The 13526-nt window shown below is 34.3% G+C and overlaps 1 protein-coding gene across 1 annotated transcript; it reads left to right on the top strand.

Moving 5' to 3' along the window:
• Window positions 1-6282: 6282 nt before the first annotated feature.
• im:7152348 (uncharacterized protein LOC559250 homolog) lies at window positions 6283-10504 on the top strand. The gene is made up of 4 exons (XM_051111579.1): window positions 6283-6410; window positions 7897-8315; window positions 9186-9290; window positions 9983-10504. The coding sequence occupies exons 2-4, from the start codon at window positions 7969-7971 to the stop codon at window positions 10026-10028; spliced, it is 498 nt and encodes a 165-aa protein (XP_050967536.1). The 5' UTR covers window positions 6283-6410; window positions 7897-7968; the 3' UTR covers window positions 10029-10504.
• Window positions 10505-13526: the final 3022 nt, after the last annotated feature.

Genomic DNA, 13526 nt, shown 5'->3' with positions numbered 1-13526 from the left:
AAAAATTAAGGCAACCGACTGCCTTATTTTTTTTTTTGAGTTAATAAACTTAAAAATATTATGTTTTTAGAAGTTAAACGTTTCTATTACATGCTATTTTTTGATTACAGTTTAATTAAAAATTTTCTTTAGGTCTACTCAAATATTTAAAGTTATGACTTATTATTATTATGAGTTTTTAATAATTTGTGCCATTGTTTTAAGTTAACAATACTTAAAATGTAACTTAAATTTAAGTTATATAAACTCAAAAATACTTAGTAGCAGTTAACTCAAATACTTTAATTACACAATAATCAAAATCATGTGGCTCAAAACTTAATTTTGTGGCAACCAATTGCCTTAAAAACATCGAGTACAAGTAACTCTAAAAGTGGCTTCAAATGATCCCAGATGCGGTTGTAAACGATCCCAGCCGAGAAAGAAGGGTCTTATCAAGCAAAACGATCGGTTATTTTCATAAAAATAATACCATTTAAATACTTTTTATTCTCAAACACTCATCTTGCCTTGCAGTCCTTGAACTCAAACCAGTCAGGTTATGTCAAAACTCCGACCGTCTTTTCTCCCTCAACTTCAAAAAATCATTTCAAAATCATCCTACATCACTGCAGAAGTACCAACCCAGTCTTTGCAAAGTAAACACACAAGGAAGTTCATACACCCTTAACAAAAAAAAAGGTAAAACGGCGATATAGGACGATTTTGAAGTTGAGGGAGAACATGAGATGAGTTTTTCGACATACACGAACTGTCATGAACAGGAACAAAAACAGTCCAGGCAGAGTAAGACAAGACGAGCATTTGGCATTAAAAAGTACATAAATTGTATTATTTTTGTTAAAATAACCGATCGTTATGCTAGGTAAGACCCTTCTTTCTCGGCTGGGAGAACATCGGTTATCTGTCTACCTGATCTGTAATAATCGGTATCGGCATAGGCCCTGAAAAACACATATCGGTCGACCCCTAGTTCAAATATGCAGATGCTGCTGGAAAACCAAATAATGTGTAGGCGCGGTGTTTCTGAAGAACAGCAGGCAGCTGAACTGCTCAGAACTCATAAACAACTATCACAAACCATAAAACAGTCATCCAGGAAACAACACATAGTATTAAGATAGAGGGGTGTGTAAACTTTTGAATGGAGTAATTTTTATAAATTCAGTCATTATTTGGTCTTGTAGAGTTTAAATAAACATCTGTTTTGTGAAATAGCTTATTCAGGTCAGTAATAAATAATAAAAAAAACAACATGCAATTTTCATGATCCCTATTATTTTTATACAATTTTATAAAACTATATATACACATTTTTATAAAACTAACATTTTGCATATTCTGCAAGGGGTATGTAAACTTATGAGCAGTGTTGGGAAGGTTACTTTGGCAATGTAATAGGTTACAGATTAGAAGTTACCCTATTTAAAATGTAATAAGTAGTGTAACTTTTTAATTACTTTAATAATGTTACATTACTTTTTGATTACTTTTCTAATTTTCCAATATTTTCAACTGTAAATCATTTTGAAACATTACATAATTAATATACATATAATATAATAAGATGTAATATACATCTTTATTTTGTGACAAAAACTGGCTGGATGTACATTATCCCACTTATTACACAGCTGCTTGTCACAAAAGTAAACAATTAAACACAAAACACTGATCTGAATTGAAACATTTGAACACAAGGTTTCCATGAAGAAATCATTTGCTAGCAAGCGGCCACTTTAAACTAGATGGACATTTAAGGGATACAGTGCAGTCATGCCACTTCTATTACACAACATTTCACCACATAAAAAAGTACTAGTACTTACAGTACCAGTTTGTTAGTTATCTTATAATCAATTACAGTGTACAAAACAAAATAGCAGCAGCATTTGTATGAAACAACAGAGTAAAAAATCCACAATACCAGAATGACAGAATTAAGAAATTGTACACATAATACTGAATTGAGTTTTAATATTTTATTATCTAACCAAATGCAAAGCTTCCACAAGAAAAACTATCAAGTGCATATCGCCAACTTAAGTTGCCCGAATGATTTTTTGTTATTAGCTTTTACCAGTTATAATCTAGGAATAACATACCTTGGAATGTCATGACTGACCAATCAGAATCAAGTATTCCACAGAGCCATATAATAATTTAATTTAAAGCACAGCCACCACAAATTCAGACTTAATACTTCTTATTTACTTTGAGATCATTCTGAGGTTAAATACAGATTTAAAATTATAACAAGAAATAGTTTAATTGCTATGATACTGGTTTTGAAATCATTGTTCACATAGTGATGACAGGAAACACTGGCATCTAACAATGCCTTGGAAAATACAATTAATCTTAAAAAAATAAAGTATATGCAAACATTACAATTTGTAAATGTTCACAAAGAAGGCTCTTCAGCTCACCAAGGCTGCATTTATGTGCTTGAAAATACAATAAAAGCACAGTGTCAAAGAGTTTAAAATAACTGTTTGTAAAAGACATTTTAAAATGTAATTTATTGCTGTGAAGCAAAGCTGAAACTTCAGGATTGTTACTGAAAATAAGTATATTAGAATGATTTCTGAAGGATCATGTGACACTAAAGACTGGAGTAATGATGCTCCAGTCTTTGATCACAGCAATCAATTACACTTAACATATATTTAAATAGAAAATTGTTTATCCAAATTGTAACATTTCACAATAATACTGTTGTACTGTATGTTCAATCAAATAAATGCAGCCTTGGTGAACAGAAGATGCTTATTAAAAACATAAAAAAAAAATCATAATGTTTCCAAACTTTTGAGAAGTACTGTATGAAAATATGTAGAAAATCACGTGTGAACTGATGCCATTGTTGTTTACAACAGCTAGAGAGGACACGTGCAGAAGGCTGTATAATCAGATAGCAGGGCTCTACAATAAGGAGTGCCCAATGGCCTGGGGCCAGCATGAAAGACGCTCGGGAGAGTTGACGAATCTGTCACTGGCCCGATCGGGCCACTGCAACGTCGTCACGAAAGTTTATCATTTGCATGTGTTTTTTAACCTTGTTAATTCAAAATTTTAAGCGATCACAGAGAGACACGTCTCTGAAGGACAAATAGTCTACAAAAGTATGTCAAAATACTCATCTTGACAATTAGCTTTGTAGCTTTAACAATAATCAATCCATACTTAATTTATACAGTGGAGTACAGATGCACCGACCTACCGTACATATTTCAACCGATCTCTGTTCCGTGCTTGCAATGCAATTTTTTCAAAATGTCATGTGTGTGGAAATATTACGAACTCTTTAAACATCCATTAGCAGAGGCCAAAGACACTGAAGATGAACGCAAAGAGGAAAAAATACTGTAGCACGTAGAGCAAGATCACGGTTCACAATGCGCAAAATATTGGAAATATTATCCTAAATATTTAAACAGGTTTATGTGAATGTATCTCTGAGGGAAACTGACTGTTTTAATAAAAGCTCACATGCCGTTTTCTTTTCATTTGCACGTGTATGACATCTTTAAAGTAGCGTTCATAAGTACTGTGCTGCTTTGTTTATTGCGGTAACCATAGAAATGTAATATCGCTCTCATTCCAAAAGCGCCACCTGCTGAGTTTGCGCTCTTTCAGTCTGTTTGCTGTTTTTCCCTACAGCATCTTTTAATTTGTAATAAAATATTAGTAATAAAATAATATTTGAACTTTAGTTAGTCTACTAGGTTTAGGTGTGGTATTGAAATTGGAATCGAGAATTGTACAATTTTATTTGGTATGTAAACTTTCGGTGTCATATATACGCTTAAAAGATAACATGAGTCTAAAACAATGCTAACAGTAACTATTTTTTTTTTTTTGGGGGGGCCACAAACTAGGCCAGTAGAAAAAATCCCTAGCGTTGAGCCCTGAGGAAGTAAATAAAACGAAACGCAACTTACACTGCCAAATCACACTGTGCCTAACCTGAAAGAAAAGAAAATGTCAAAGTTTAATCATCCATCAAAAACATTCAACCTGAATTCCTTATACTTACAGTAGAGTTCATTACTATGTAAACCTCCCACAATATCATACCGAAATATCTATCCTAATTTTACAACATGGAAGCCCTTTTTTTTTTTTTTTTTGAATGTGAGAGACCTCTGCTTCAATTGCCTGTAGTAGCTATCTATGGTAAAACTATATCTGCACTACAAACCAGCGTGTTATATATAAAATAATAAATTAATTAAACTATTTGTAGTAATAAATACCTATTTGTAGTATCAAACATCAAAACATACCGTTTTCAATTCAATTTACAAATGGATGTGCCACTTTTACGTGTCACTCCTGTTACTGTGAATGTACAGTAATGCAGTACAGTACAGTAAAACTGCAACGCTCTAGTAATGGAACTCCCGCCTTCTAAATGACAGAATAAATAGAAGAGAAGCTGCTGTTAAGTTATACGTTTCTGTTCTGGTAAACACGAGACAAAAAGAAACTATATACTAAGTGGACCAAACTAAAATGGACGTCGTTTAACGTTATTTAAGTATATGAAACGTTTCTTTTCTAGCAGCTTCGCCTCAAACGACTTTCAAGTAAAGACCGTTCACTCGTCGTTCATATTTGCGCTCTCATACACTTATAACATGACCTTCAGGCGACTATATGGCATGTAATTTTATTCGTTAGCACATTAATAGATGTACAACCGCTGCCATGTAAGTTTAATTCATATTTCCCCTTTAAAACGACATACAATTTCATGGCGGTATTTCTCCTTGCACCGAATATAACCGTTTTTACGGCATACCATGGCAAGCCTACAATTACTCCCTCTTGAAACACATTTAAAATACATATTAAACACTTACTTAGAGACCCGTGATGATTATCGTCGAAAAGTTAACAGCACAGATCCAACTTACTGCAAATTTAGTCAGCGTTTTCCTCAGAGTCTTCACCACGCGGGAACTTCTTCTGTTTAGTTTTGGCGCGTTACCGTCACCTGCTGCTTTGAAATTTTGTCGAGTAATATTTTCTATCAATCCTAATAACTTAAAACTCACATCAGTGGCTCGCACTAATGTTGAAATTTTAAATTATTTAAAGTGGTGCCTCATTCATCAGCAAGTAGTTCAGATTAATTAAAACAAAAAAGTTTTATTAACTCAAAAACTAAAAGAAAGTCACAGGAACTCAAAATATCTAAGTTAGTAGAACTTTTTTCAAAAAGTAAGTTTACTGTAATCTACTTTTAATCTATTTAAGTATTTTGAACGTTTGGGTTTACAGTGTAGGAAATACAAATGTGAGAAAACAGGTGCTAGGAAGGAAACAAACCAGGGTTTCAAGAACGGCCAAACAATATATAGCAATAACAACTCAAAAGAACAATAAAACAATAAAAAACAGATTATAAAAATTAACCAAAGAAATAAACAAGCAGACCATATAACAATAAACATACATACATTTTCAAATAAAAATTTTACAAAAACAAAAAAGTGAGGGTATGGGGGGCAAAATAAATTGCAGAGAAAGTACATTTTCATTGTGTATGAAGTTTACAATGAACTGGCAAATGTCTTGCCGAAGTTTCCTTGTATGAACACAATGCCAAAAAAGATGAAAGACTTTCTGGTTGTGAGTCACAAAATTACAGTTCATCTATGCTTAATTAGACTTTTGACACAATAAAGGTTTTAACAGTATCGTGCTGATAAATAAGCTTAAAAGAAATCTCTTTAACCATATTTACCAACAGATACCTGTTAGGAAGTATTCAAACCTTTTTCCACAGTATTCTCCTAGCTTCGTAAAATTACGGTTGAACCACTGAAGTCCTTACTATGTTTCTGGAGGGTCAGAAAGTTCTCAGATTTCATTAAAATATCTTAGTTTTTGTTCTGAAGATGAACAAAGGTCTTACGGGTTTGGAACATCATGAGGGCGAGTAATTAATGACAAATTCATTTAACATATATTAGGATGACAAGAAAAGCACACATCCTATATCTCTTCAGTGGTATCTTATCTCATTTTAAAGATTGTTACTAAAGATCCCTCAGGCTTTTTCCATTTGTCTTCGTAAGTTTTTCCTTGGCATTTCATCAGGCATCTGCAAACAGGGAATTTCTGAACTCTCAGGAAATCATAAAGATGTTCAGAGGTACACTGATTTCGGAATAACTAGTTAGCGCTGCTTTGTGTGGTAATGGGGGAGGAGTAGGGCATGTGTCACCTCCCCCACGGCTCACCCCACAACCACTTTAAAACGCGGCGGTTATTCACACTGACAACAGAGCCAGTTTGCTCTTATTCACACACCCACTAATTCTCAGTCAGATGAGTTCATCTCCAGACAAAGATCTGTAACAGTCCATACAGGGAACTGGATTACGAGTCATTCTTCTGTAAGTATATTTCTTGATTTCCTTCCTTTAAAACTGAGCTTGATTTACATTTAATTTTGCTTGTGTTTTATTAAACTGATTTAAAATATCAGTTACACTGCAAACAATCTTTGTATTTTGTCGTTGTCCAGTAAGGTATTAAACATCATTTTAAAAAAGGCAAATTTACTTTAAAAACTATTGACATAATTTTTCAAAATGTTGAAAACTACTCTAATACATGTTTTGTTCTTCAGTAACACTTACCAATAAGGTTCATTAGTTAACATTAGTTGCGTACGTTAGTTAACACGAACCAAGAATGAACAGTACTAGCACAGCATATATTAATCTTAGCTAATGTTAATTTCAGCATTTACTAATGCAATGTTAAAAAATAAGTTGTGTTTGTTAACATTAGTTAATGCACTGTGAACTAACATGAACAATAAATGACTGTGTTTTTATTAGCTAACATTAACAAAGATTAATAAACAGTTCATTCATGTTAATTAATACATTAACTAATAGAACCGTATTGTAAAGTGTTACAGGAAACATTATCAAAAGTGTTGCCTTGCTTTAGGTGTAAAGTTTCATTTCAGGATGTATTCCCTGAAAAAAAAAAAAACATGTTTTATGCAGTATAGCTTATGTACTTTCATTTTGTTTAATGATTTTTAAATATTTCTTGCAGCATGCTGGTTAACATAGTAAAGAAAGAACACACTGTTCAAATGGTGTTACAGCAGTCAAGTTACAGTTTGACAAAGGACGTTTCTAATGTAATCTTTTACCTGACTGTCACTAACAAGACAGCAAAACTAACTAAACATAACATTATGTAAAAGTAGTGTTCATTCTGGAATATTCTATAAATTGTATATTGTATTAGTGATGTGAGGTTGTAGATGTTCTCATGGTTGCAGAAACCAGAGATCTTGTCATTCTTTCATGCAGTATTGTTTTGTCTGCATTAGTACTCAGAAAGGGGTCAGAGGTCAACACTCAGAGGTCAGATTAAATGAATATTATATTCTGGACTAACAGGTGGTCTGCAGCATTAGAGTAGAAGACTATAAGGATGAATGGTCGGTGGGGGTCGATCTGGCTATGGCTTTGCCATCTGCTTCAAGATTGTATCTGTCACATTACTGTGCTTAAAGGGAGAGTTCACACAAATCTGAAAATTCTGTCATTTACTCATATCTGGATGCATTTCTGTCTAATGCAGAACAAAAAAGATATTTTAAAGAACACTAGGGGCCAAACAACATTGGTTCATAGTGGCATTCATTGAATGATTTGAATGAGTGAATTGAGTTTTTTCCAAATATCCTCTTTTCGAGTTTTAAAGACGTTATACAGGTTTGGAATGACATGAATATGTGTAAATAATGACAGAATTGTAATTTTTGTTTGTGAACTGTGCCTTAACAAAATGGTTATGTCCATATGTATGGAGCACAATTAAAAGTTACACTTTTTCTCCCTTTTGTTTTTGCAGAGTACGCTAAATCATTTCCAGAAAACAAAACTACAGCAACATCAGATCAATCATCAGTTTCAGGTTTCAGCCATGGTGCTATTTGAGGATCAGGAATGTGGGGTTTGTTACCTGCATTACTCCCGCATCGAGCGCGTTCCCAGAACTCTCCACTGCAACCATACATTCTGCACCCCCTGTCTGGAGACAATGGGGCTGCATTACAGCGGCCTGCGCACCATTCGCTGCCCCCTCTGTCGCCAGGTGACTTGTGTGGACCGTGGGCTCAGCTTGCAGGAGGCTCTTTTTGTCAATAGCCAACTGTGGGACAACATTTGTGATGAGGAAGAGGAGGAAGAAGACAAGAGAGAGCAGGAAAAGGTGGAAGAGGGGGAAGTAAACGCTAATATGCAGGTGCGGCCCTCGTCACAGGCTAAATGGTGAGTTTAATTTTAAACATGATGTTTAATTGACTTCTTCTTGATGAATGTTTTTAATTGATGAATTAAATAGTTATTTTTTTGAGGGACATCAAGTCCAAAAACATCAGGGGGAGACAATTGTCCTGATGATATAATAAAAAAAAAACCTTATTACAAGAATAAGCTTCTCAAAAAGAAAACATGCAGTAGATTGGCATGTTATTCTTATAGAAAAAAAAACAGTTTTATTAAATTATTATTGTTATTATTATTATTTGAAAAATGTTGCATGTCAAATCAGTCATGTGGTGCAAACAATTTACAATAAATTGCAATAGATAGATAGATAGATAGATAGATATTTTGGACTGTTTTATGACATAGTTCAGGGTCTAAAATGTCATGTGGTGCGACCCTACCACCTCTAAAGAAAAAAGCAAAAAAAAAAAAAAAAAACAAAAAAAAACAGCAACACAATATTTATACAAATATTTTTCCCTTAAAGAACATCTTTAAAAACTCACAATTACTGTTGTTAACTTGGTTATACCACATGACATTTTTCGAGTCAATACATGTAAACTTTTGTTGAAAATGGTACACTTGGTACAGTTGTTTTAATCTAGATTTGTAAAATGTTTCTCATTGTTCTCATATTCTTATTTTTCATTGACCCGAGTACATCAGTGATTGCTGACTAATGTGTAACATGCAACCAGATGCTAAAATTAATTTACAGAGTCAAGTGAGCCTTTAGAATCAGCAACCTCCCTATAACCTGATTCTGTTTATAAGTAGCCAGAATACTAGCAGAAAATGTACACCCATTGTTATGTAATGCATTTGTGTTCCCATTCATACCTAACTTGCTCTTGTCTCTGGTTTTAGCTCAGTGCCAACACAAAACAGACCCAAACTCCGACTCCTATCTTTCCTGAAGAAAATTAGTTTTTCCAGGCATCCCGAAGAGAGGATTGTTCCAACCTGCAATGTGTAAGTTTTCAGCCTAGTGTAATGATAGTCAGCAGTTCAAAATGGCATTTTATATGCAGTTAATTTGCTCTAGTTTAAAGGGAAAGTTCCCAAATATGAAAATTCTGTCATTAATTACTCACCCTCATGTCGTTCCAAACCCGTAGGACTTTAGGTTATCTTCTGAACATAAATTAATATACTTTAGATGATATTCAAGGGCTTTCTGACCCTTTCTGACATCCAAAGACCAGAAAGGTAGTAACAACATCATTAAAATAGTCCATGTGACATCAGTGGTTCAACCTTAATTTTATGAAGTTATGAGAATACTTTTTGTGCTTCTCTTCAGTGTCTCTACATGCTTCATAACATTATGGTTGAACCACTGATGTCACATGGACTTTTTTAACTACATTTCTGAGCCTTGAACAAGTCAGTTGCGTTGCTGTCTATGCAGGGTGAGAAATCTCTCGGATTTAATCAATAATATAGTAATTTGTGTTCCAAAGATGAACCAAGGTCTTATGGGTTTGGAACAACATGAGGGTGAGTAATTAATGACAGAATTTTTGGGCATACTGTCCCTTTAAGACATGTACACAAATATCATCTGTATTGAATGATAATCTTTAACATCAAACATAAGCATAAAGAAAACAACTCAACTATTTTTAGTTCCACTAACTTTTAACCTTTGTCTCTCAACACAGAGAAATCATGTCATGGCGAAGGATTTCATCAGAAGATATTTTCTGAAAAGTGGGACGGACACCACAAACAAAGGATTAGCAATAGAAACAGTAGACTTTCACTGTCTGTTTTGCTGCTGTCATTAAAAGTGTACGCCATGCGCTAATTACACATGGCATGCTGAAAAAGCAGGAGCAACAGTCAGTCCTGGGCAAGGTTGTTTAAACAAACCAATCCCCTCCATGTGCTTCCACAAATGCATTTTCCATTTGAATAGCCACAAGTCTGAATCCCGCTCCTCCATCTGAGGGGAACTTCTCATTAGATATTCCACCCTTAATCCGTCCCAGCTGCTGAGGCCGGATTTGTTTCAGCTGTCCCAAGAGAGACAGGGTCCCAGATGCGAAACAAGACTTTTGGAGCAGATGGCATCTTGTGAAACATCACCCATATGTCTCAAATGAACTGTTTTAAATTATGTTATGCTTTGTTATTTATATAATTTATAATTTGTTGTAAATTAAAAAATTCTGATTACTAAATGTTGTTGGTTTCTTTTTATATATAGTGCATACCATGGACCCCAAATATGAGGAACCTCTGTCTCATTTTTTTTAAAATATAAAGACTTATTTGTAGGATAAATGACACTAAAAACATGACACAATAAAGAAAATGTTATTTCTAAAGAAAAACATAAAAAGGTTTTATATTGTCATTGTACTTAGAACTAAATAAATGCAATACCATGACTTTTACTAGTCTTTGAAAAGGCAAATGAAAAATCATAATATGAAATTAAATTGAATAAGTTATAAATTATTACATTACAAATTTATGGCACATTAAAATTCTTTAATGTCACTTATTGAGTTTATTTTACAAAGCAGTTTTTTTCTATGATTCGGTCATAGGGTAAGTGATTTAAAAATTAGTTCACTTCCAGAACAAAAATTTACTTACCCCCGTGTCATCCAAGATGTTCATGTGTTTCTTTCTTCAGTTTTTTTTTTTTTTTTTTTGAGGAAAACATTTCAGGATTTCTCTCCATTTCTCAGGATTGCCCCCAAATTTGCAGTTTAAATGCAGCTTCAGAGGGCTCTAAACGATCCCAGCCAAAGAATAAGGGTCTTACCTAGCTAAACGATCTGGTCATTTTCTAAAAAAAAAAAGAAAGAAAGGAAAAAAAAAAAGAAAGAAATTACAATTTATGTACTTTTTAACCTCAAACGCTGGTCTTGTTTTTTTCCGGTCATGACAGTTAGAGTACATCCAAAAACTCACGATTCATTTTATCCTCCATCTTAAAAATCACCCTACATTGCTGTTTTACCTTTTTTTGTAAAGGGTGTTTGATCTTCTTTTCATGTTCACTTTGTAAACTCTGAGTTGATACTTCTGCAGAGATATAGGACTATTTTTAAGTTGGAGGACAAAATGAGACGGGAGTGTTTAGACATACCCTAACTGTCATGACGGAAAAACAGAGTTCACACAGAGCTACACAAGATGAGCGTTTGAGGTTAAAAAGTATATAAATTGTAATTTAAAAATAGCAGATCGTTTCACCCTTCTTCCTCGGCTGGGATCGTTTAGAACTCTTTGAAGCTGCATTTACTACATTTTGGAAGTTTAAATTTGGGGGCACCATAGAAGTCTGTTACATGGAGAAAAATCCTGAAATGTTTTCTTCAAAAAACTATTCCTTTACGACTGAAACACATTTTAAGTGTATCAGTCACACAGGATTAGTCTTCATGTAAATTAAAGGAACCGTATGTAGGATTGTGGCCAAAACTGGTACTGCAATCACTTTCAAAATACTATAGAACGGCGTGTATATTTCGTAAAGATGTACTGTAATACCACATTTCAGTCGGAACATAGATTGTTTTCATACCGTGCTACTGGTGCCATATAAAACTTTTTATGAACGCATTTAGCACGGGCGACCGTGGAAAATTAGCAACGTTGGCATCTGTCTTAAAATTCTTCTCCGTTTTCAGCCGTCTCCATCTGTCAGAGGCCTCTCCTATACAAATCCTTGTTTTATTTCGGACTTTGTCACAACGTACTTCGGATTCATAACGAGGTCTTTTAGGTTTCGTAACTTTATACATGTTTTATCCGACACGTTCGTAGCTGCAGCTGTAACTAGAGCAGAGCTGGCAATCCGGATGACGAAACTCTACTGACTTCGTGATTGGTAGATAGCTGGAGGGTGGCGCCTCAGACCAAAACACAACATGACAATATCAACATCAGTTGAGGGCTGCAACTTTCACTTTTAAATGACAATATCCTGGCCGGACCACTGTTGTCAGTGATATAAGTATTTGAAATGAACATGATTTCTTAATGTCTAGTGACATGTCAGGGCCATTTTATGATTAACTGAAATAAATTTCTTACATACGGTTCCTTTAATTTTTACTTAAAGGGGTCATCGGCTGCCCATTTTTTCACAAATTGATATGATTCTTTAGGGTCTTAATGAAAAGTCTATGATATACTTTGGTTAAAAATTCTCAATGGTTTTGTAAAACAACACCATTTTTACCTTGTCAAATTCAGCTCTCCAAAAATCATCCCATTCTGGTCGAGGCTGCTTTAAATGCAAATGAGCTCTGCTCGCCCCGCCCCTCTCTTCTCTCTGTGGAGTGACGAGCATGTTAACTTTAGCCGTGTTTAGACTCTAAACTTGCTAACTAGCACATTATTAGGAAAGGTGATTGCAAAGATTCATGAAAAAACGCTTATACTCACTTCTGCTGTAAGTGAAGCTGGATCACGAATGATTTGCGTGAACATAGACGGATATATGTAGATCGGGAGGTGCGGTGACTCGGAAAATATGCCAAGTCCATCCGAGTCCAGAGACAGTTGATGGAAATATCACTGACTCAATGCATTATCACGAAAGTGATATTCAGTATTTGCATTTTTTTAAGTCTTATCCAGTATAGACTACTTGAAAGCCGACGAGTTTATGTGCACACACACACTCAAATCGCGATCACAGAACGCGCCTTTCAGTAAGTGTGCGAATGCCAAGTTCTCTTTCGCTTCTAATAGGGTCTGTTATTGCTACACATATGCTTGTCTTAGAGACTGTTCATGTAAATGAAGTCGGTTTTGTCTTAAGTAAACCTGAACCGTTGGGAGAAATACTGATGTGTCAAAATATTTGTTCTGTGCATCAGATCTTAAAGTGACAGCAGCGTAAACCTGCAGCCGCCGACCGCGTTATAAATATTAACCAAACAACAAAAGAAAAGGAGAATCACTCACGTTTCTTGACTGAATCACTTATTAATTTTAATAAGAATCATATTTAATGTATACAGTGAAGATTTTGCAGTGTTTTATTTTAACATTTATTACTTCAAGAAATGTCTGTATAGTCTATTTCTGTAATAGCCTTTAGATAGACCTACCTAAAAATCTATTTTTAAAAAGATTCTATTTTTTAAAAATATTATTTCATTTGTATTTTTGATTAATTTATTTATTCATCCTTTTATTTGTAATAGGCCTACTTGGAGTGTTTACTTGCCTTCAGTA

Source organism: Labeo rohita, chromosome 6, assembly GCF_022985175.1.
Source record: "Labeo rohita strain BAU-BD-2019 chromosome 6, IGBB_LRoh.1.0, whole genome shotgun sequence".
Lineage (NCBI taxonomy): Eukaryota > Metazoa > Chordata > Actinopteri > Cypriniformes > Cyprinidae > Labeo > Labeo rohita.
This window is presented reverse-complemented; position numbering and strand designations above follow the sequence as displayed.

Bases quoted from the DNA above. Each gene is read 5' to 3' on its own strand.
- im:7152348 (XM_051111579.1), top strand. From the start codon at position 7,969: ATGGTGCTATTTGAGGATCAGGAATGTGGGGTTTGTTACCTGCATTAC. The intron at 8,316-9,185 runs GTGAGTTTAATT...CTCTGGTTTTAG, and splicing joins CCCTCGTCACAGGCTAAATG to CTCAGTGCCAACACAAAACA. The intron at 9,291-9,982 runs GTAAGTTTTCAG...CTCTCAACACAG, and splicing joins ATTGTTCCAACCTGCAATGT to AGAAATCATGTCATGGCGAA.